General features: G+C 43.6%; 1 protein-coding gene across 1 annotated transcript in view; it reads right to left on the bottom strand.

Moving 5' to 3' along the window:
* Positions 1-23,227, bottom strand: part of CASR (calcium sensing receptor) — a 184,341-nt gene that overhangs the window by 13,323 nt on the left and 147,791 nt on the right. Inside the window, exon 5 of the mRNA XM_090053551.1 lies at positions 7,073-7,303. Coding sequence (XP_089909677.1) covers positions 7,073-7,303 — 231 coding nt within the window. The remainder of the gene's footprint in view (positions 1-7,072; positions 7,304-23,227) is intronic.

The following is a 23,227-nucleotide window of genomic DNA, read 5'->3' on the forward strand; positions in this document are numbered from 1 at the left end:
AAGCAATCACGATACGATAAAATTCCAGATCCTAAGACAGGGAAAGCATGAAATCAGCAAAATTAGGATCCTAGATTTCAAAAATGTGGATTTCATCTGACTCAAGGACTTAATAGGCACAGTGTCATGGGAGGACAGACTGAAGGATAATAGTGCCTAGGAGGGATGGTAAAGGGCACAGTATTGGAAGCCCAACAAAAAACCGTCCTGGCACAATGAAGCACAAGAATAGCCAGAGACCAATGTGGCTGTACAAGGAGCTTCTAAAATGCCCCACATGCAAAAGGAAAGAATACAGGCAACAGAAGAATGGGCAGGTCACCACGGTAGCATACCAGGAAATAGCCAGAACCTTCAGGGACAAAATCAGGAAGGCTAAGATAAAGAATAAGCTCCACCTGGCAAAGGAGATTAAGGACAAGAAGAAGAGGTTCTATAAGCATGCTGGCCAGAAAAGAAGGATCAAGGAAGCTGTATGTCATCTGTTAACAAGCCAGGGGGAATGTCTAACTGAAGGTGCAAAAAAGTTGGATCTACTCAACAGCAACTTTGCCTTAGTCTTCACAAAAAAATCAAGTTCCAGCCACACACCTAATAAGGATTAACTTGATAAGGATGGGGGCAAGCTGAGGAAAGAGATAATAAAAGAGATGAGGAAAGAGATAACAAAAGAGTGCTTTTGTGGAGTCTCAATGAATTCAGGTCAGTGGGGCCAGATTAATTTCATCCCAGAGTACAGGAAGGAACTGGCAGAGATCTTGGAGCATCTTCTTAAAGTTGTGGGAGATGGGCCACATGCTAGAGAACTAGACAGAGCCACGGTAGTGCCCTTCTTTTAAAAAGGCAAAAAGGAGGACCTTGGGAACTACTGACTGGTTAACCCCACCTGAATACCTGGGAAGTTACTAGAGCATATACTAAGGAAGACCATTTATTAGGATCTGGAGGAGGAAAGGCTGATCACAAGAAGCCAGCTTGAATTTACGCAAAACACATCTTGTCAAACAAATCTCATCTCCTTCTTTGACAAAGTAACTACAGGCAACCCCTGCTTAGCACTCTTAATTGGATCCGAAAAACTGAGCATTAAGTGAAATGAACGTTAAGTGAAACCTAAAGTTTTGACAACTCAAGATGGTGACTGCTGTGTGAAGGCGGCAGTTGCAGCATGCACACAGCCAGCTTGGCAGCTTGGAAAGCAGCATCTGGCTGGTAAGTCTGTTGTGGGGAAGGGGTGGGGGTGGGGGGCAGATCAAGGCCCCCATGGTGAGGGAGGGAGTGGGGCTGGGGCAGAGGGAGTGGCTTCCACTACTGCGCACACCCCCAAGGAAGCCTTGGGGAGGCAAATGCCCCCTGGATCTGTGCACAGGGCAAGGGGAGGCTGCTGCTGCAGGCTGGGGTTGGGAGCGGTGCTGGGCTCTTTATGGGGGCGGGGCTATGCTTGGGGTGGGCAGTGGTGGCGGTGAAAGGGGGGGCTACAGGGTGGGCTACAGCCACCCCAAAATCTACTGTAGTCACCCCTTCTAGAGCTGCTGCCGCCCACCTTGAGTACAAGCCTCTGCCCAGCCTCCCCCTGCTAGGAAAAGCCCAGTGCCACTCCTGGCCCCAGCTCATAGCGGGCAGCCCACCCTCGCACCATGCATAGATCCAGTGGGCACATGTCTTCCCCAGGGGCATGTGTAGTGGCAGAAGCCATCCCCCCTTTCCCCATGCCCCCTGGACAAGCTACTCACAGCTCCGCCCCCTGCCCCGCCCTGGCTGGGCAGCACCTGCCCCAGCCCCAGCCCCAGCCCCAGCCCCAGGCCCAGCTCCACTCTCTCCCTCACCATGGGGGCCTCAATCTGTGAGGGAGGGAGTCAGGCTGATTTACCAGCTGGATACTGCTGGGCTGCATATTGGCAATAGGAGCGGCCGATATGGCTCGCTAATAATTGGCCATCGGTATTGGCCCAAAAAATCATTATCGGTGCACCCCTAAAAAGTACTATAAGGTGGAAAGATAACAGGCTCGATAGCCACAAGCAAAGAATCATCATTAACAGGTCCATGTCAGATAGGCAGGGGGTTTCAGGTGCAGTCTCACAGGCATCTCTTCTGGGCCCCAGTGTTATTCTATGTGTTTATTAATGATTTGGATAATGGCACAGAAAGCTTCCTGAGCAAGTTTGCATATGACACAAAACTGAGAAGGACTGCAAACATGGTGGAAAATGTGAGCGCAATTCAGAAGATATCGACAGATTGTAAAATTGGGCTAGAGCTGACAGGATGAAATTCAATGTAGACAAATGCAAGGTGCATATTCGGGAGGAATAATTAAAAACACAAATACAAATCATAGAATCATAACAAATTAGGGTTGGAAGGGACCTCAGGAGGTCATCTAGTCCAATTACACACTCAAAGTAGGACCATCCCCAACTAGATAATTCCAGACAGGGCTTTGTTGAGTTGGGCCTTAAAACCTCCACGGATGGAGATTCTACCACCTCTCTAGGTAACTCGTTTTAGTGCTTCACCACCCTCCTAGTGAGAGAGTTTTTCCTAATACCCATCCTAAACTTCCCTTGCTGCAACTCGAGACTCCTTGTTCGGTCATCTGCCACCACTGAGAATAATCTAGCTCCTTCCTCTGGAATCATACTTCAGGTAGTTAAAGGCTCCCTCAGTCTTCTTTTCTGCAGACTAAATAAGCCCCATTCCCTCAGGCTGTCCTCAGAAGTCATTTGTCCCTGCCACCTAACCATTTTCGTTGCTCTCTGTTACACTCTCTCCAGCTTGTCTGCATCCTTTCTGTAATGGGGGAACCCAAAACTGGACACAGTACTCCAGATGTGGCTTCACTAGTGCAGAATACAGGGGAATAATTACTTCATTTGATCTGCTGGCAACACTCCTACTAAGGCGGACCAGTATGCTGCTAGCTTTCTTGGCAACAAGGGCACACTGTTGGGTCATTCAGCTTCTTGTCCATTGTAAGCCCCAGGTCCTTTTTTGTAGAGTTGCTGCCCAGCCAGTCAGCCTCCAGCCTGTACTTGTACATGGAATTGTTCTGTCCTAAGTGCAGGGCTTTGCATTTGTCCTTATTGAACTTAATGAGATTTCTTTTGGCCCAATCCTCCAATTTGTCTAGGTCACTTTGAATCCTAGCCCTACCCTCCAACGTACTTACTACTCTCACCAGCTTGGTGTCATCTGCAAACTTGCTGAGGATTCACTTCATCCCATCTTACAGATTATTAATGAAGAGATTGAACAAAGCTGGCCTGAGGACAAACCATTGGGACACTCCCCTTGATACTGGCTGCCAACTAGACATCAAGCCATTTATCACTACCCACTGAGCTTGATGATCCAGCCAGCTTGCTATCCATCTTACAGTCTATTCATCCAACCCATACTTCCTCAGCTTGCTTGCAAGAATGCTGTGGGAGACTGTATCAAAAGTCTAAGTATATATTATCCACTGCTTTCCCTGCATCCATAGTGCCAGTCATCTTATCATAGAAGGCAATCAGGTTGGTGAAACTTGGCCTGATGGCAGAACAATGGAAAAGGACTTGGGAGTCTTGGTAGATCACAGACTCAATGTGAGTCTGCAGTGTGATGCAGCCACACAAAAGATGAACGCAGTTTTGGGATGCATCAATAGAAGCATTAAGTGCAAGACACAGGAAGGATAGTACTGGTTAGGCATTGGTTAGGCCTCATCTGGAGAACTGGGTGCAGTTCTGGACTCCACATTTTAAAAAGGGTGGGGAGAAGTTAGAGGGTCCAGAGGCAGGTAACAAAGATGATCAAGGGCTTAGAAAGCAGGTCATATGAGGACAGGCTGAAGAAGCTAGGCAGGTTCAAGCTTGTGGAAAAGGCACTTAAGAGGGGACATGATAGCAGTCTTCAGTTATTTGAAGGGCTGTCAAAGAAGAAGGAAAGCAACCTTTCTCTTTTCCTGTAGAGAGGACTTGGATTAATGGCTTAAAGTTGCAGCATAGTAAATTTAGATTGGATATCCAGAAAAAACTTCATCCCTGTTAGAACAGTGAGGCAGTGAGGCATTCTTTCCCTAGGAAGTTTCGGACTCTCCATCACTAGAGGTGTTCAATAAGAGGTTGGACAGCCACTGGTCAGGGATGGTTTAGGCGTATCTGTGCCTATGTCCTACTACACGTATTTCCCATGGTTCTGGGCTTTGCTTGTTACTTCCCCCTACCCTTTTCTGCTACATATGGCAGGTTGTTTTTAATCCTTCCCAGAAGCACTGGGTGTTGGCTACAGCCAAGGCTGGGGACTTTGACTGCTGTGTGCCAATGCTCCTGCTGGGACCAAAGCTGGAGGTTCCTAATTAGAGGGTCTTGCCCCTCTGCTCAAGGTTTGACTGATGGCCATACTTGGAGTCAGGAAGAAATTTTACCCTATGGTCAGACTAGTACAGACTGTGGGAATTTTTGCCTTCCTCTGTAGTGTGGGAGATGGCCCTCTATTGAGCATATATTGACATTTCACAGAAGCAGGACACTGGCTGCCATAGTTGCCTTGCTTTACCTGTGGCAGGTTAGGGTGCTCTGTGTTGTGCTAGGGCTGATGGTTGTCCTGTAAGGAGTTTTGATTATGGATTGTATAGAATGGTTTGGATAGGGATGATCTTGCCTCAAGCAGGGGGTTTGACTAGATGACTTCTGGCAGTCTTTTCCAGGTCTATTTCTTTATGGTTCTATTATTCTCTATGTTTTGGAGGGCTCAGGGGATGGATGACTTGTGGCTTGGGGCATTTCCATTTTTCTCTTTCCCTTCCCTCCTCAATATGAGTTCAATACACTTCAGTAGTCTGTAGCTGACTAAAATCTGCAGTGTGCTTTCCTGACTTGGGAAGGCAGGGATGGAGAGGGCAGGGACTGGAAAGTGCTTGGACCCCTGCTTTTGCCTAGGGCTGGGGGAACAAGGGCAGGGTCATAATGAGAGGCAATGGTCAACTAGGAGTGAGGATACAGCTGGTTGTTAGAAAGTATTTTTACTGAATAAGCAGTGCAGGTTCCAGCTTGTCCAGCAGCTCTTCCAACTATACCCTTGGTCCAATAAAAGTTATAACTAAAAGTTCTTGAATGTCATACAGTTAATACCTCACAGAATTGAGTTTACTTCTTTTGCAACAACATCATAGAATTGATCCATATTAAGTTTGGGAGCACAAAAATCCTAGATCCTTTTCTGTACTGCTGCCTAAGTTTTTCCCACTTTATATTTCTGCACATGGTTTTTCCTTCCTACATAACTCTTTTGCACTTGTCTTTAATGACATTTTTGGACCATTACTCCAGTTAATCAAAAGCATTTTGAATTCTGATCCCATCCTCCATTGTACTTGTTACCCTTCCCAGCTTAATGTCTACTGCAACTTTTATAAATGTCTCCACATTATATAGTCAATATTTTTTAATGAACATATTGAGTAGAATCAGATCCAAAACAGATCCCTTCAGGATCTCACCTGAATTACCTTTGACTTTGACAGCAAATCATTGATACATACTCTTAAAGTGCTGTGTTTTCAACCAGTTTTTCACAGCCATATGCTGATTTAATCAATTTTGTAGTTTGTTTATAAGAATGTCATGCGAAACAGTCTTATGATACCGTATCTTCTGCTTCCTTCTTATCTAACAGGCCAGATATCCTCTCAAAGAAGGAAATTAAATTGGTGTGACATGATTTGATCTTGACAAATAGATGTGGGCTGATTTTTATCATGTTGTTACCATCTAAGTGCTTATAATTTATTTTCGTGTTTCTCAAGGTATACGTGTTAGGCCAACTGATCTATGATTTTCCAAGTCCTCCTTTTTCTCTTTTTTTTCAGTTAGATACTATAATTGCCCTTCTCTTGTTCTGTGGTACCTCATCCATGCTCCTTGAATTCTTAAAGATAATATCTTATGGTTCAGAGACTGCTTCAGCTACCTACTTATTTGTTCTAAGGTGAAGCAAAGAAGACAACAGACTATGAATTAATGAAAAACCTATTATTTTTGCAAGTACAGCTTTTCATCCTGAATAAATATGAAAAACTTTATAAACTTACAACAAGTACAATAAACAGGAATCACTACATCCATTATTGATAAATAGCTCAACCACCTCTGGAATGGAACATAGCAGCTGCTTATCAGTGCATAGCCATGCATCCCAACAGTTTAGGACAGGAAATAAAGATAAATACTGGAATGGTGGGGGAATATAGACCAGCAAAATGTCTACAGTTGGGCAAAAAAAAAAGGACTCATGACATGGCTGTTTAGGAAAAAAGGCTGGATATCTGCAATAATTAGAAAGGATTAAGATCTCAGGTTTGGAATGTAATCTGAAATGCTGTTTATTGCTGCTGCTCCCAGACTCCTTCTGAGGGTGCCTAGGGGCTACTGAAGAAGTGCAGGGAGAGATCCAGCAGGGATCTGATGTACAGTTGTACACATTGAGAACTTGGGAGGTAGAATCTGCTGAAAATAACACTGTGCCATGCAGGGCTTTGGCTATGCAATCACATGGGTCTAGGCCTGCTGCTTATGATCATACAGACCTCTGCAGCAGCATTGCAATGAGACATCTACTCTGTGTCAGTCAATATGAAAAATGATACTTTGTGCTATCCCCAGGTTAGTGGCAGAGGTGAGAATCTTAGCTCCTTATCTCCTGCTGAAAGGTTTAGTTCACATGTAATAACCACCTATCTGGTGAGGTGAAACAAAGTCTCCAGGAAAGACTAGCTTCAGGCAGAGGGATAGGGTGGGAAGAGAAATAGCTGCAGATGGAGCTCTTAAATGTTCACCAGCACCTCAGCTTTCGTTAAAAAAAATACTCTTTCTGGCTCACAAAATTAAGATGAATATATAAGTTAAAATGAACAGATTTTTAATAATTCATGGCATTGCAGTAAATGAGTATGTGAGATGTGAGTGTGTGTGTGATAAATAGAGAGAGAAAGACAGCTAGCACAAGCCTTTTAATTTGTGGATAGCTCAGCTTTCAGAAACGTGGAAGAGATTGTTATGAGGTGATTACGGTGATCTGGGGCACTCACCTCCCTAGAGGATCCACTCCACAAAATTTTGTCTTCATTGATGAAGAGTCTCTCTCCCTTCTTGGCATTCACGTTATAGTGTCCCACCTCCTCAAACATGACAGAGCCATCCTCTGGTGAAAGGTGCCAATTGATTATTGAGTAATTCCCTGCCAGGTCCCCAACCTCATCAAAATCCACCTGCTCTCCCATGTTGTTGGTGAAATTTAAATGACGCAGATGTTTCAGGACCTAGAGGGAGATAAAAAAAGACACCCTGAATATCTACTTAAAAGAACCCTTCCTGGACACTAGTCATCTGTGACAATGAAAACCTTCATACCAAAAGGAAAAGACCCTTCCATGCAAGATGAAGAAATAACTCCGCTGGCTAACAGCAGGAACAGACTCCTTTCCTCTCTGTGGACATCACATGTGCTCTGCCAGCCAACGCATACAAACCTCACTCCCAAGCTTGGCTTGATTCTTTACTAAACACCTAGCCACTGCGAAACTGTCACATGAGAAATTACTCAAAGCTTTCATTCTTGGGTTAAAAAAATATGCATCTGAGCTGAAATTATAAGTCAAGTCTTTTCCTTTAGAGACCACATGCCAGTATCTTGAGAGATGTGTGTTAATCTGGGCAGTCTAGTCAATCTGAAATGTGGGCGATTCTATTCTGCCTCTTTTATGCATAGGAGTGGGATGTGGGTTCCTTTTGTAGCTCTCAGCGGGTACATCTTCACAAGATGCTGACTGTGCAGTAGCCTGATACTACAGCACAGTAGCATCTCATGGCAAAAACCATGAAGAGATGCTACTACGCAATAGTATTAGGATACTGAGCAGTAGCATCACCTAAAAGGCATTTAGTGGCACTACTGTGCAGTAATTCCTGTTATTGTGCATTTATTTAGTACTTGTGTACACAGCCAGCGACTGTGTAATACATTCAAAACTGATTGTAGGGTTACCAAAGACTCAAGTGAAACATGAATTATACACATTTACTCTCTTTACTAGACAATTAATAAAGATAATGAGAATATACAGAGTTACTTTAGATTGGAAAAAAAATGCTATAACCCTAACGCTTAAGTGAATAAACCAGCAGCTAAAAAAGATTAGACATCAACTTTTCCTATGGGCAAGTTTATCCCATGACTATGTACTGTGTCTTGTGTTTTCCTTTGACACATCTAGTGTTGGTCAGTATCAGAGGCAAGGGACTACAGGCATACCTTGTTTTATTGCGCTTTGCAGATATTGTGTTTTTTACAAATTGAAGGTTTGTGGCAACCCTGCGTCGATCAAGTCTATCGGTGCCATTTGTCCATCGGCGCCATTTTTCCAACAGCATTTGCTCAGTTTGTGTCTCTGTGTCACATTTTGGTAATTCTCGCAATATTTCAAATTTTTTCATTATCATTATATTTGTTAATGTGATCTGTAATCTTTGATGTTCCTATTGTAATTGTTTTGGGGCGCCATGAACCGTGCCCATATAAGTCGGCGAACTTAATCAATAAATGTTGTGTGTGTTCTGACTGCTCCACCAACCGGTCGTTCCCCTGTCTCTCTCCCTCTCCTCGGGCCTCCCTATTCCCTGAGACACAACAATATTGAAATTAGGCCAGTTAATAACCCTACAATAGCCTCTAAGTGTTCAAGTGAAAGGAAGAGTCGCACATCTCTCAATTTAAATCAAAAGCTAGAAATGATTAAGCTTAGTGAGGAAGGCATGTCGAAAGCCGAGATAGGCTGAAAGCTAGGCCTCTTGCGCCAAACAGTTAGCCAAGTTGTGAATGCAAAGGAAAAGTTCTTGAAGGAAATTAAAAGTGCTACTCCAGTGAACACACGAATGATAAGAAAGAGAAACAGCCTTATTACTGACATGGAGAAAGTTTTAGTGGTCTGGATAGAAGATCAAACCAGCCACAACATTCTCTTAAGCCAAAGCCTAATCCAGAGCAAGGCCCTAACTCTCTTCAATTCTATGAAGGCTGAGAGAGGTGAGGAAGCTGCAGAAGAAAAGTTTGAAGCTAGCAAAGGTTGGTTCATGAGGTTTAAGGAAAGAAGCCATCTCCATAACATAAAAGTGCAAGGTGAAGCAGCAAGTGCTGATGTAGAAGCTGCAGCACGTTATCCAGAAGATAACTGATGAAGGTGGCTACACTAAACAACAGATTTTCAATGTAGACGAAACAGTCTTATATTGGAAGAAGATGCCATCTAGGACTTTCATAGCTAGAGAGGAGAAGTCAATGCCTGGCTTCAAAGCTTCAAAGGACAGGCTGACTCTCTTGTTAGGGGCTAATGCAGCTGGTGACTTTAAGTTGAAGCCTGTGCTCATTTACCACTCCGAAAATCCTAGGGCCCTTAAGAATTATGCTAAATCTACTCTGCCTGTGCTCTGTAAATGGAACAACAAGAGCCTGGATGACAGCACATCTGTTTACAACATGGTTTACTGAATATTTTAAGCCCACTGTTGAGACCTACTGCTCAGAAAAAAAGATTCCTTTCAAAATATTACTGCTCATTGACAATGCACCTGGTCACCCAAGAGCTCTGATGGTGATGTACAACGAGATTAATGTTGTTTTCATCCCTGCTAACACAACATCCATTCTGCAGCCCATGGATCAAGGAGTAATTTCGACTTTCAAGTCTTATTATTTAAGAAATACATTTCGTAAGGCTATAGCTGCCATAGATAGTGATTCCTCTGATGGATCTGGGCAAAGTAAATTGAAAACCTTCTGGAAAGGATTCACCATTCTAGATGCCATTAAGAACATTTGTGATTCATGGGAGGAGGTCAAAATATCAACATTAACAGGAGTTTGAAAGAAGTTGATTCCAACCCTCATGGATGACTTTGAGGGGTTCAAGACTTCAGTGGAGGAAGTAACTGCAGATGTGGTAGAAACAGCAAGAGAACTAGATTTAGAAGTGGAGCCTGAAGATGTGACTGAATTGCTGCAATCTCATGATAAAACTTTAACGGATGAGGAGTTGCTTCTTATGGATGAGCAAAGAAAGTGGTTTCTTGAGATGGAATCTGCTCCTGGTGAAGATGCTGTGAACATTGTTGAAATGACAACAAAGGATTTAGAATATTACATAAACTTAGTTGATGAAGCAGCAGCAGGGTTTGAGAGGATTGACTCCAATTCTGAAAGAAGTTCTACTGTGGGTAAAATGCTATCAAACAGCATTGCATGCTACAGAGAAATCTTTCATGAAAGGAAGAGTCAATCGATGCGGCAAACTTCATTGTTGTCTTATTTTAAGAAATTGCCACAGCCACCCTAACCTTCAGCAACCACCACCCTGATCAGTCAGCAGCCAACAACATTGAGGCAAGACGCTCCACCAGCAAAAAGATTATGGCTCGCTGAAGGCTCAGATGATGGTTAGCATTTTTTAGCAATAAAGTATTTTTTAATTAAGGTATGTACATTGTTTTTTTAGACATAATGCTATTGCACACTTAATAGACTACAGTATAGCGTAAACATAACTTTTATATGCACTGGGAAACCAAAAAATTCGTGTGACTCGCTTTATTGCGGTGGTCTGGAACTGAACCTGCAATATCTCTGAGGTATGCTTGTACATTGAATCACTGGTATGGAAACTCCTCTGCTCTTTAGGATTGTTTAGCTATTCAGACCAAAAGCAAATGGTGGTTCAAGACAAGAATTGAAGAATATTCTAACTAATCTGTAGAGAGCACAGAGTCTAGTCAATCTGATTCTAATCTGCTCCCTGCAGATTAGTTTGAATATTCTTCAGTTCCTGTTGCTGGCTGCTGTCTGGTTGCGCCTGGCCCCACAGCTGCAGCAGTGAGGGGGGAGTGCCCAGCAGACCCGACTTGGGTCCCTGCTGGTGGGACAGGGAGGGGGGAATTAAACCCCTGTTTGGCCAGTACAGCCAAGGCTACTGCTGGGGCTGGCCATGCCCCTGCCACTGGAGCAGTCAACACAGAGAAGTGCGGGTCCATGCTCGTAGGACAGGAAGTGGGGAGCAGATGGGTGGGGCCAGCTCTGCTCTGCTGGAGCAGAAAGCCCAGCCCAGAGAGCATGCTGGGATGCTGAGGGACTCTGGTTTAACTTAAACCAGAAAGGGATGTGGGACAGACATTGCATAAACTGGTTTAAGCTCAATCAGTTAAGTCTGATAAACCTGGTTGAATGCAGTATCTCAAAGTGGTTTTGGCCATTTTGAAACTGGTTTATGTTTGGGCTCCACAATTCAAAAAGGATGTGGAGAAGCTTGAGAGAGTCCAGAGAAGAGCCACATGCATGATCAGAGGTCAGGAAAACAGACCTTATGATGAGAGGCTGAGAGCCATGGGACTCTTCAGCCTGGAAAAGCGCAGGCTCAGGGGTGATCTGGTGGCCACCTATAAGTTTATCAGGGGTGCTCACCAGGATCTGGGGGAATGTCTGTTAACCAGCGCACCCCAAAGGATGACAAGATCAAATGGTCACAAACTCCTCCATGACTGTTTCAGGCTGGACATAAGGAAGAATTTCTTTACTGTCCGAGCCCCCAAAGTTTGGAATAGACTGCCACTGGAGGTGGTTCAAGCACCTACTTTGAATGCCTTCAAGAGACATTTGGATGTTTATCTTGCTGGGATCCTATGACCCCTGCTGAATTCCTGCCCCTGGGGCAGGAGGCTGGACTCAATCTTCCGAGGTCTCTTCCAGCCCTAATGTCTATGAAACCTATGAATGTCTGTTCTGTTATTGGGGGGAGGGGCACTTTAATTAAATGAGGTCTGAGAGCCACTCTAATTAAAGCACCCACAGCATCTCACATATCAGCAACCCCACACTTCAAAATGGCAGTGGGGGTGCTTTAGCTAAAGCTTGTCAAACAAGCTTTAGTTAAAGTGCCCCCACTGTCATTTTGAAATGTGGGGACGCTGATACATGAGATGCAGAAGCTGGCTGGAGCATGCTAATTAGCACGATTCAGCAGGCGAGATTAAACAAATCTGCACTGATGTGTTGTAATTACATGTCAGAACAGCCTCCCCACACATGTACAGGCAACCTAGGTGTCTGGGTTGTAGTGGTGAGTTAGAATTATAGAAAATTAGGGTTGGAAGGGACCTCGGGACAATATTTCGTCCAACCTCCTACGGAAACTAGGACCATTCCCAACTAGATTACGGCAGTCTAGATAATATAGTTGATTACTGCTTGTATTCTAAGTACCTAGTTTTGGAATATTTTGTTTAAAGGTAATATATACATTCACCAGTAGCATAATTAAGGTGGGGCAACAGGCACCAACTTGGGGGGGATGGAAAAATTAAGCTGCTGCCACTGCCGTGCAGCTGTGCCATTGGCACTGGCAGCCAGAAGTCACTAGAAGCCAGATGTCACCAACGCACTCATCTGTTGCTGCTGTCCTGGGCACCCAGCTGGCCTGTTATACCCCTGCTTTTCACCAAGATTAGGACAATGGTGATCTCACAACAGACCCTTGTTCAGTTTTACCTCTGCATCATTGTGTCCGTTTAGGTCACACGCATACAAATTACAAGTCTGTTGGTGGTTAGCACAGTGGCAATGAGATGAACTAATAAGAAACTTCTGGGTTTCCCAGAAACCATTTTTACTTTAGTTCATTACATTTATCTCATTTAGTCTGTTCTTCCACCTCAGATCCTGACATCAGCCTCCTTAGAAATCACTATAATCCTGGTTGGGGGCCAACTTTATAGGATTGCCCTGACAGCACTTTTTTTTCTGTTGCACCACAGATGAAAATTAGAGTTACCATAATGTAGCTATTTGCAGCACAGATAATATAGAAATCCATATTTCTAATTCACAGCTATATATATATATATTTATATATATATATATATATATATATAAAGTTATGAGACACACTGAGGGTGCACCTATAAGCCACTACTGCACAGTAGTTACTGCACATTTATTTACTACTTGTATAAGCACGTACTAAATAATGCGCAATAACTAGAGTTACTGCGCAGTAGCGTCGGTGAACACTTTTTAAGTGATGCTACTGCACAGTAGCCTAATACTACTGCACAGTAACATCTCAGCATGTTTTTTGCCACACAGTGTTACTGCACGGTAGTATCGGGCAGTCAGCATCTCATGTAGACACACCCTGAATGTCTTCTTCTCAAGCATAGAAAGTAGCGATTTAAGCAAGCAGTCCCCCTCCCTTCATGCCCTTACTCTGTGTATCCTATTTTAGCTACACAGTTCCTGCAGGGAAGCAACATATCCTAGTTAAATTACAAATGGGGAAGTGGAAGACAACAGCAATCAGAGAGATAAATTAATGCCTGCATTCCTGGCGAGCAGCTTGCGAAATGACTCTTGACTCTGAGGAGGTTCAGATTACCTACTTGCCCATGGTCTCAGGATGACATGGAAATCTAGTGAAGGGTTCTACTATGAAAAATAAGGGAGAAAAGCTCTAACAGTCCTGAAATATTAGAGCACTGAAGTTTAAAAGAAAGAGCTTTAGCCTCCGTCCTTTCATGGTGTAATTATAGAGCTTTTTTATAGGTACCAGCCTATGAATGATTAGCTAAACTCTTTGCAGTTAAAAACATGTCACTGGTTTTGTAACTAAAGATAGAAACACAAATACCAAGGACTCAGTCTGCTAACATTTAACAGACCCTGCTTTAGCCACAGCGACGGAGCATGTGTCATCTGTGCATGTGTCCTATCCTGAAACAGACAGATGGGGAAGGAAAAGTGATGGTCAGATGAATACATTAGATCAATTCACCAGTGACAGTTGGTTAAGGCTAATGGTGTGAGCATTCTGCAAGTTGCCACCTCCTCCATGGTTAAAGGGAGACAAAACCCATGTGTTTTTCTAGGGGTGTTTTTGTCTCACATCACTAGATGCTTTTCAATTACAGCATTTAGTTACAGTCCCCTATACTATATTTGCCTGTGAGCCAGTGCAAGACCACTTACCACTGTCTATTATTCAAGGTTTTTTCCATATCATGAGTTAAATATCCCAAGCAGTGATGCTTCCTAAATAAGCATAGAAGCAAAAAGATTCCTCCGACACATGGACAATTGTCAAGAAATTTATGTTGATATGTAATGTAAGTTTTCTTTCTGTGAATTTTATTTCTAAACACTTAGTTACAAGTTAAGCATAATGGCCAGTCATTCCTCAGCTGACTCACCCCACATGCTTCCCCCTTGTGTCCATAAGGTTGTGGACAGCAGCAGCAATACTCAGTAGCCAAAGCAGCAGATAATTTGGCATTAAAATTCGAAGTGCAGATAAAATAAACTAAATGTACAACACCCAGTCATCCTGCGTTGGGGGTCTTCTGAAAAAACATGGGGTCAAATTATATGGGTGTCAGCTCTCCCTTAGCTGAATCACTTCTTTAAATCAGTCTGGCCATGAGTTAGTTCAGGATTTGTTTCTAACAGTGATCAGCATTAAGAGCTTTAGAGGAAATGTGGATGAGAAAGCCCATAACAGCCAATTATGGAATAACCTGCCCAGTGGGAATATTTCTTAACATTTGGTTCCTGCCATCAGGTAAATATTTCTCTTTTATCTTATTTAAAATAATTCTGGCTAGCCTCATTACTCATGTAAATATGTAATACTTGTTTGAATTATCCAGATATTATGAGTTGGTAATGATGGGAGACTCCAGTTTTCTGGACAGCTCTTGGAAGAGCAATACAGCCAAACATAAAATGTCAAGCAAGTTCCTAACTTGTATGAAGGACAACTTTCTGTTCCGAAAGGTTAAGGATACAAGTTGGATCTTGTCCTGACAAATAGAGAAGAACTGGTTGAGGATATGAAGGTGATGGGGAAATTGGGAGGAAGTGATCATAATATGATAGAATTCATGATCCTGAGATGCGAAAGCATGAGGTCAGCAGAACTAAGACACTGGATTTCAACAAGTTAGATTTTAACAGACTCGAGATAGTAGGCATGGTGCCATGGAAGAACAGACTGAAGGATAATGGTGCCCAGGACTGCTGGAAGCTTTTAAAAGGAACAGTATTAGAAGCCCAACAAGAAGCTGATCTGATATGATGGAAGCACAAAAAGAAAGTCAAGAGACCAATGTAGCTACACAAGGAGTTTTTAGGATTCCTTAGGTGAAAATGGAAACCATACACCAGGGCAGCATACCAGGAAATAGCAAAAACTTGCAGGAACAAAATCAGGAAGGCAAAGGTAAAAAATGAACTGAACTTGGCAAGGGAAGCTAATGATAACAAAAAGAGGTTCTATAAATATGTTGGCCAGAAAAGAAAGACTACAGAAGTTGTGGGTTCTCTGTTAAATAGCCAGAGCTAACTCTTGACAGAAGAGACAAAGAAGGTGGAGATGCCCAACAGATACTTTGCCACAGTTTTCAAAATAAAAATTAAGCTAATCAGGATTATTTGGACAAGGACAGGGACAAGCTGAGAGATAACTAGTAGAGCCCTTGGCCATAATATTTACAGTCATGGGAGAAAGGAGGACCCAGGGAACCACAGATCATTTGTTTCACCTTAATACCTGGGAAGTTACTGGAGGCTGGAGGATATCATAAGGAAGTTCATTTGCAAACATCTGGGGAAGAAAAGGCTCACCATAAGTAGCTAGCACAGATATACTATGAACAAATCATCACAAACAAACTTGGTCTCCTTGGACAACATAACTAGTTGTGTGGGTGGAGAGAATGTAGTGGAAACAGTGTATTTGGACTTCAGCAAGGCTTTTGACAAAGTCTCACATGACCTTCTCATAAACAAATTGGAGAAATGTGGGCTAGGCAAAACTACTACAGTATAAGGTTGATAAACATCTGGCTCAATCGCTACAAGTGACGGGTAATTATAAATGGATCCTAGGCCCACTGCTGGTCAACATGTTTATTAAAGATTTAGATTCTGGAATAGAGAACTTGAACAAATTGGCAAATTATATGAAATTGTAAAGGACTGCAAACACGCTGGAGGACAGGAGCACAATTCAGAAGGATCCAGACAGATTGGAAAACTGGGTAGAGATAACAAGATGAAGTTCAATGCTAACAAATGCACGATGCTACACCTGGGACAGAATAATTAAAAACACAAATACAAAATGGGTGATACCTGGCTGGAAGGCAGCAATACAGAGAAGAATCTGGGAGTCCTGGTAGATCACAGACTCAATATGAGTCCTGTGTAATGAATCCACACAAAAAGTGAATACAGTTTTAGTATGTGTTGATAGAAGCATTAGGTACAACAGGAGGTGACAGTGCCTCTTTACTTCACACTGGTTAGGCCTCATCTACAGTATCGTGTGGTGACAAAAATGATCAAGGGCTTGTGGAAAAGGCACATAAGATGGGACATGATAGCAGTCTTCAAATACCTGAGGGGCTGTTATAAAGAAGAGGGAGAACCTGTTTTCTCTCTAGCTGCAGAGAGCAGGACACATACCAGTGGCTTGAAATTTATGAATGACTAAAAGACTTCCAGAAATCCCTTCGAGCCCTACTTTTCTACGATTCTATGAATCCTACTGTATTCTTGGCTTCAGTAATATTGAGTTTCACTGGGGTTTATGTTGCCATAGTGTTAAGTAATCCTAATTTCATGAATCTTTACAGCTACAAAGAAGCTAATCTGTAGATTAGCAAGTCACCCATATTTATTATACCCCAAAGCCTGTGGTTATGTTTCTGTGGCTATAAAGGGCTTACTGGGGAGAAGAAGTGGTACACACCTCTTCTACAGGAGCATGTTGTCTTGGCAGAAAGAACTGAACCCTTCTTCCCCATCTGTAACTTCCTCCTCCTGCTGCCAGAACGTGCTCCCAAGGGGACAGAATGGGGAGCTGATGTTTTTTTAACCAAGACACCAGGAAGTACTATCACCATTAATCATGCTCTTGTGCAAAGCTCTTTTGGCCCTAATGGAACACTTCATACAGCAGGGAGAGTGGGATGTAATTTATTACAGGACACAAGCTGGATGTCCAATTAAGCTGTTTGTACTGTTTCCATGGAGAGTACATAATACACATCACAAGATGATGAAGTTCAACCAGAATGGGGAATAGAGGCAGAAGCCTTACTTCAGCCATAAACTACTTGGGCCAGTGGGCTATCCTTTTGTTAGGCATGTGTAAAATGCCCATGTCAGTGGAGTCTTGGTCTATGCCTGGGTCTCTTTGGCACTGCCATAATAAAAATAATAAATGACTGTCATCCTCCACTTTTACAACGCTAGGAAGTCCTAAGACTGATATAGAGGGTGCTCTCAATCAGGGGTACTCACAGGGTTTATTAGTGATAAATTAACTATCATTTCTAAGGAATACAACAGGGCATCATTGTGACTGGCTCAGTGAAAACCTCTGTACCTCATGCAGTGTCAGTAAATCAAGCAAACAACATTTGTTAGAAAGTGTAATAAGAGACATACACACTCAGAATGTTACAACACTGAACACATTGTGCCCTTATATAAATCAAGGGTCTCTTCTCACCTGTAAAAACTATTTTAATTTGGGTCCTCAGAGTAAATAGGAAATCAGAAGGGTCTAGAGATGAGAGATGAGAATGCGTAGATGCCTGGAGAGACTTCTATACAAAGACAGATTGAAGGTGGGGGTTGGTTAACATAAGAATGAGACAAATAAGAGAGAATATGATATGGATATATGATACGGATATATAACTGAAAAAATAATAATATAGAAGTAGGGCTGGAACTTCCTGGAAGGGACTTCTGGAGGTCATTTAGTTCAACAACCTGCTTGAAGCAGGATCATTCCTATCCACACCATCCCATGTAAGTCCTGATCTAACCAACTTCTGAAAATACAGTCAACCCAGTCATACAACTACAATGCACAGCGACCAAACGTAAAGCAAACAGACAAGGACTGTCAGTTTCCCACCACTGCAAGTATTGTTAAAATGCATTTGACAGATCCCAGGTAGAGGGCCATCCCCTCCCCACTCACTACAGAAGAAGGCAAAACCCCCATAACCCATACCAAACTGACCATGGGGTAAAATTCCTCCCTGATCCCAAATACAGGAATTGATCTGGCCCTGAGCAGAGAAGCAAGACTCCCTAACCAGGAACTTCTGGGTTTATAGTCCCAGCAGGAACATTGGCACACCCCAGGCAAAATCCTCAGTCTTGGCTGCAGCCAAAACCCGTTGTTTCTGAGGAAGGTAATTCCTGCCTCCTCCCCCCACAACGCTTGTAGCCACAAGAGGGGGAAACATTCTGTTTTGGCCCCACGCAGCAACCAAACATGGTCCAGACAGCAAGCAGAACTGCATACATCCCACTTAACTGGTGCCCCCTCCAGAACCTTATCCCAGCTGCTTGTATCTTTTATAACTAAGCCAGTTGTAGAGCTCTGCTTCATTCTCCTGTTGAGCACGCTATGCTCCAATATCCACCTGCTCTAGGCTACGGAGCTCTTATTTAGGGTTGTGTGAAATTTCGCCAGCAATTTCGTTTTGATGCTGTTTCGACTTGTTTTGAGCTCGAAATTGCAAAATCAAAATGAAATGAAGAACTTCGAAACAGCCTCAAAACAAAACAAGACTAGTCGAAACGTTTTGAAATTTTCAAAATGTTTCGAGTTTTGAAGCTCAAGCTGGGCTTGCCTGCAGGGAAACAGAAACTAAGGTAAGGAGAGGGAGGGGGAAGGAGTGCTCTCATTATTGACTGTGTAGCTGGCCAGTGACTGTCACCCTTCCCTGAGGTCCCTTCAGGAGCATTGGCACCCAGTGCTCTGGGGGAGGGATGGAAAAACTGCATAAAAGGCAGCATTGTGTGAACTGCCCTGCTTCCTGCCTTGGGGTCAGTTATTGAGCTGTATGTTCCAGTTTTGCCTGTCAGCAGTCAGAGGTGCAGGGCCCCAGAACCCAGACTCCCCCTGCACCTATATCCTTGACAGCTGTCAGGCTTTGTGGCCTCAGCAGCAGCTAGCAGGCCTGCAGCTTTCACCCTGCTGCGCCTTAACACGCACACAGTGTCACCCATATCATGAGTTTTGCTTGTCCGCAGCTTGAGGTGCAGTTTCCCCAAACCCCTGCACCTATCTCCTTGAAACTTGGCAGGCTTTGTGGCCTTAGTAGGGGCTAGCCTGCCTGAAGTTTTGACCCCACTGTGGCTTAACACATACACGTGACATGAATTTTGTTTTCAAGACTTTGAGGTACAGTTTCCCTGAAACCCCTGTACCTGTCTCCTTGAAACTTGGCAGGCTTCATGCCTTTAGAAGGGGCTACCATTCCTGCATGTTTCATCCAAATCACGCCAGAAATGACAAAGTTATAGGCTATTTTGTGCTTCCCCGGTATAGCCTATGGGCGAAACGTTGAAGCAATGTTGAAACAGTGAAACTGTTTCGACGAAATGAAATGGAGCAGAGGTTTCAAATTGAAATGAAATTCAAAATGAAACACTGTTACATCGAAATGTCGACATGCAAGCTGAAACAGAACGGTGCCATTTTGCACAGCTCTACTCTTATTGTTATCTCCTAGTAGTCTGTTGGGAGAGGGAGTCTCCTGGGTTTCTAAGTGTTGCTCTTTATAGAGCTCTCCTAGATCATCCCTGACCAATTCTTATCCAACTTTTTATTGATCACCTCCAGTGATAAAGAATCCACATATTCCTTAGGCAGACAAAGTTCTTTAGGTAAATCTGATATCTGTTATTAGACCAACTAAAGTAGTTAGAAAAATTCTTCTTTGCAAACTTCTTTGCAAACTTCACAATCACAAATTCCCTAGGCAGTCTATTGCACTGCCTTACTGTTCTAGTGAAGTGTTTTTTTCCTGATATCCAATCTAAACCTACTGTGCTGTATCTCATCCATACACTTAAAGCCATTGGTCTGTGCCCTGCTCTCTGCAGCAAGAGAGAAAAGGTTAATTCCCTCTTCATTATGGCAGCCCTTCAGATATTTGAAGACTGCTATCATGTCCTAAGTGCCTTTTCCACAAGCTGAACATGCACATTTCTTTCAACCTCTCCTCATATAGCTTGCCTTCCAAGCCCTTTATTATTATTTTGCCTGCTTCTGTACCCTCTCAAACTTCTCCATGTACTTTTTAAATTGTGGAGCCCAAAACTCCACACAATATTCTAGATAAGACCTAACTGGTGCCAAGTAGAGGTGCTATCACCTCTTGTGTCTTGCACCTAATAATGCTCCTATTTATGTATCCCCAAACTGCATTTCTTTTGTGCAGCTGTTTCACACTAGACTCACACTGGGTGCATCTACATGTGAAATTACTGTGATGCAATAAACTCTGGTTCATATTGCACCAGACTTTATTGCTCCTGGGTGCCATGTCTTCACGTGAATCCAGGACCGCAGCATGTTGAACCAGGAATAGCCCTGGCTGGTAGAGGGCGTTGGGGGAGGGGGGCAGTCTGCCAGCCCAGAGCTACTTCAGTTCAATGTGCTGCAGGGAGCTGGCTGGGGTACAAGGGTGCTCCAGTGCTGGGCTAGCCCACAGGCAACTCCCACACTGAGGCACCCTTGTGCCCCAGCCAGAACTGTCAGCATCTACATGTATGTTGCTGTGCACTAAATAATGATGCTACAGGATAAAACTTGTGTTTACCAGTACTAATGTACATCAAAGTTAATTAGTCTACTGCAGCCTAATAGAGCCACTTGTGTAGACACTGGGCACGTCTACACATTCATTAATGTGCTGTAATTACAGTGCATTAAGTTTAGTACCTATAATAACAGGTACTAAAGGCACTGTAATAAGTGCTACTGAGTATTAGCATAGATGAATGCTTTTTAAGTGATATTAAGTGGCTTTTTAAATCCCACACTTGCAGGGAGGCAGTTAGAAAAGCCAAAGCAACTAGAGAGTTGAGGCTGGCAATGCAAATTAAAGACAACAAAAAGTCTTTTTTAGGTATGTAGGGAGTAAAAGGAAGGTGCAGGGCAGCATAGGACCCCTACTGAACAAGAAGGGACAAGGCTGTGCTATTCAATGAGGGTTTTGCCTTGGTGTTCCTGAACAGGGCTCAAGATAAGTCTCCTAATGTGTTCTTAGATGGGCATCAGAGGGACACCAGCCCACCAACAGTTGATGCTCACTTGGTGCAGAGTCACTTGGATGAACTGGATGTGTTCAAGTCAGCATGCCTGGATGAGCTGTGTCCGAGAGTACTAAAGGACTTGGCCGGAGTCATAGCAGAACCACTGGCATGGCCAGTTTGCGTGCTCATGGCACTCGGGTTTGAGTGGTTTGAGTGCTCGTGGCACTCAGGTCAGGTCCCAGAGGACTGGAAAAGGTCCCAGAGGACTGGAAAATGTCCAATGTGGTCCTTACTCTCAAGAAGGGGAGGAAGGAGGATCTGAGTAATTACAGGCCAGTCAGTTTCACCTCCATCCTTGGAAAGGTCTTTGAAAAGATTATGAAGGATCATATCTGTGGGAGTCCAGCAGGAATAATAATGCAGTAGAGAAACCAGCATGGATTTGTAGCAGGTACATCGTGCCTGACCAATCTGGTTTCGTTTTATGACAGGGTCCCAAATTGTTAGATGCAAGAGTAGTGGTGAATGTTGTTTTCTTGGATTTTAGCAAGGCCTTTGATTCAGTATCTCATCCCATTCTCATAATTAAATTAAGATAATGTGACTTAGATGTTTACACAGTTCAGTGGGTGGCAAATTGGCTTAGCGATCACACCCAGAGAGTGGTAGTAGATGGGTCAGTATCAGCCTGGACGGATGTGGGTAGTGAGGTCCCACAGGGTTCCGCCCTTGGACCTATATTCTTCAGTATCCTCATCGGTGACTTGGAAGTGGGTGTGAAGTGTACTCTGTCCAAGTTTGTGGACAATACTAAATTGTGGGGTGAAGTGCACACTCCAGAGGGTAGGGAATGATTGCAGGCAGACCTGGACAGGTTAGAAAAGTAGGCAGTACACAATGGGATGTAGTACAACAAAGACAAGTGCAGAGTGCTGCACGTAGGGCACAAAAATATCCAGCACACCTACTGGCTGGGAAGTGACCCTCTCAGCAGCACAGAAGCAGACAGGGATCTCAGAGTCATAGTGGACTCCAAGCTGAACATGAGTCGTCAGTGTGACGAAATCATCAGCAAAGCTAACTGCACTTTATCATGCATCAGCAGATGCATGACAAATAGATCCAAGGAGGTGATACTTCCCCTCTATGTGGCATTGGTCAGACTGCAGTTGGAATACTGCATCCAGTTTTGGGAGCCGTACTTCAAGAAGGATGTTGATGGACTTGAGAGGGTCCAGAGGAAGGTCACGTGTACAGTTAGGGGCTTACAGGACAAGTCCTGCGAGGAGAGACTGAGGGATCTGGACCCCTTCAGCCTCCACAAGAGAAGGCTGAGAGGTGATCTTGTGGCTGCCTACAAATTCATTAGTGGGGTGCAGCAAGGAATCGGAGATGCTCTGTTCATCAGGGCACCTCTTGGGGTCACAAGGAATAATGGTCACAAACTGACAGAGAGCAGATTTAGGCTAGATATCAGGTAAAACTTCTTCCTGGTAAGGGTGGCCAAAATTTGGAAAGGGATTCCAAGGGTGGTGACGTTCTCCCCTACCTTGGAGGTCTTTAAGAGAAGCCTGGATAGGCATCTGGCTGGGGTCATCTGATCCCAGCACTCTTTCCTGCCCAGGCAGGGGGTCAGACTCAATGATCTGTTGATGTCTCTCCTGACCCTACCATCCATGAATCTATGAATTAATGTGTATTAGCCTAAATCGACTGTGGATTAGCACATTAGCATGGGTTTTGCCAACTGCACTAATGTGCAGTAGAATTAGTCTTCTGCACATTAAGTGTCTTGTGTAGATGCACCCACTGAGAGTTTACTGTGGAGGTAATTAGGCAGCTCTACAGTATATATCTCATGTAGATGTGCCCACTGAGTATGTGATCAACCTAGAGGCCTAGATCTTTCCTCACAGTGCTCCTATCCAGCCAGTTGTCACTCTTTATGTATGTGTGTTTTTGATTATTCTTTCCATGGTATCGTACCTTGCGTATGTCATCATTGAACTTAATTTTGTTAGCTCTAGCACAGTTTTCCAATATATTAAGATTCTTCTTAATTGCACTCCTGTCCTCA

This window comes from Crocodylus siamensis, chromosome 1 (genome assembly GCF_052110815.1).
Source record: "Crocodylus siamensis isolate JL-2025a chromosome 1, ASM5211081v1, whole genome shotgun sequence".
NCBI classification, from domain to species: Eukaryota; Metazoa; Chordata; order Crocodylia; family Crocodylidae; genus Crocodylus; species Crocodylus siamensis.